The sequence below is a fragment of the Gavialis gangeticus genome, unplaced genomic scaffold (assembly GCF_001723915.1).
Source record: "Gavialis gangeticus isolate Ggan-Ray unplaced genomic scaffold, GavGan_comp1, whole genome shotgun sequence".
In the NCBI taxonomy this organism is placed as follows: domain Eukaryota; kingdom Metazoa; phylum Chordata; order Crocodylia; family Gavialidae; genus Gavialis; species Gavialis gangeticus.
This window is the reverse complement of record NW_017729004.1, coordinates 37,757,923-37,758,822: the sequence shown is the minus strand read 5'-3', so window position 1 is coordinate 37,758,822 and position 900 is coordinate 37,757,923. Positions and strand designations below refer to the sequence as shown.

General features: G+C 39.2%; 1 protein-coding gene across 4 annotated transcripts in view; it reads left to right on the top strand.

Annotated features, from left to right (window-relative positions):
- The window catches only part of ACBD5 (acyl-CoA binding domain containing 5), an 80,320-nt gene that overhangs the window by 56,472 nt on the left and 22,948 nt on the right, over positions 1–900 (top strand). For all 4 annotated transcript variants that reach the window (XM_019508248.1, XM_019508250.1, XM_019508249.1 and 1 more), the window contains one exon: positions 842–892. In XM_019508248.1, the coding sequence (XP_019363793.1) occupies positions 842–892 (51 nt within the window). The remainder of the gene's footprint in view (positions 1–841; positions 893–900) is intronic.

Here is a 900-nt window from a genome sequence, read left to right as displayed (position 1 = left end):
TAGTTAAGTTTATGATTAATTTGTTGCACATGAGTAATCCCATTGAAACTACTCATGAACATAAAGAGAGATTTGTTTTAAATACTTTTCTGAAGCTACTTGTGAAAGACACTTTAAGTTAAGGACTGTGTTTTTATGCCTTAGGCAGAATGTAACCCCAGTGATTCTGACTCCTTATACACTTGGTGGGGCAGAAAAAGATTGTGTGACACCAATGTGCATGCCTGGAAATGTCAGGATTCAGTATTCTCTCCCTTCTTCATTTTTATTCCTTTCCTGCTACCCAGGCCACACGTGAGGAGTTATCACTGATAAATAAGATTAGCATTTGACATGTTACATGGTTTATAAATACCAGCAAGCTGCTACTAATTCTTGGGTGTGCTGCAGCTGCTGGGCCAAATCTCTTCACCTCTGACAAAGATGGTGGCCTGGAAGATAAGGAAATATGAAGGGGTGTGATGCTAGGACCACGGGGAGGGGACCTAGGAAAAGAATGACTGGGTGTTAGATGGAGGAGTGACGCACAGTTCCCTGCTCTTGGGATGCAGAGTTTAAGAAATGGGACATGTGGAATAAAAGTTGGAAACCATGGCATAGAAGCTGGGTTGCATGCAACGCATCTTTGCTCTTTACATTAACAGAGCTAAAAAAATCACTTTCTAGGAATATCTAATTACATGGGTTTATGAACAGTCATGTACAGCTTCCCAGAACTGCCATGTGGACAGTATGTAGTACCTCAGCAAAGTAAAGAATTTTATAGAATTAGTTTACAAAACAGAAGAAAATCAAACCTATGTTTTCAAATTAAATAGTATCCTTATTTTGTGCTTTAAAGGCAAGAACTGTGGCACTACAATCAAATTATCAACCCATCACAGCAGCTAAGGTAAGATT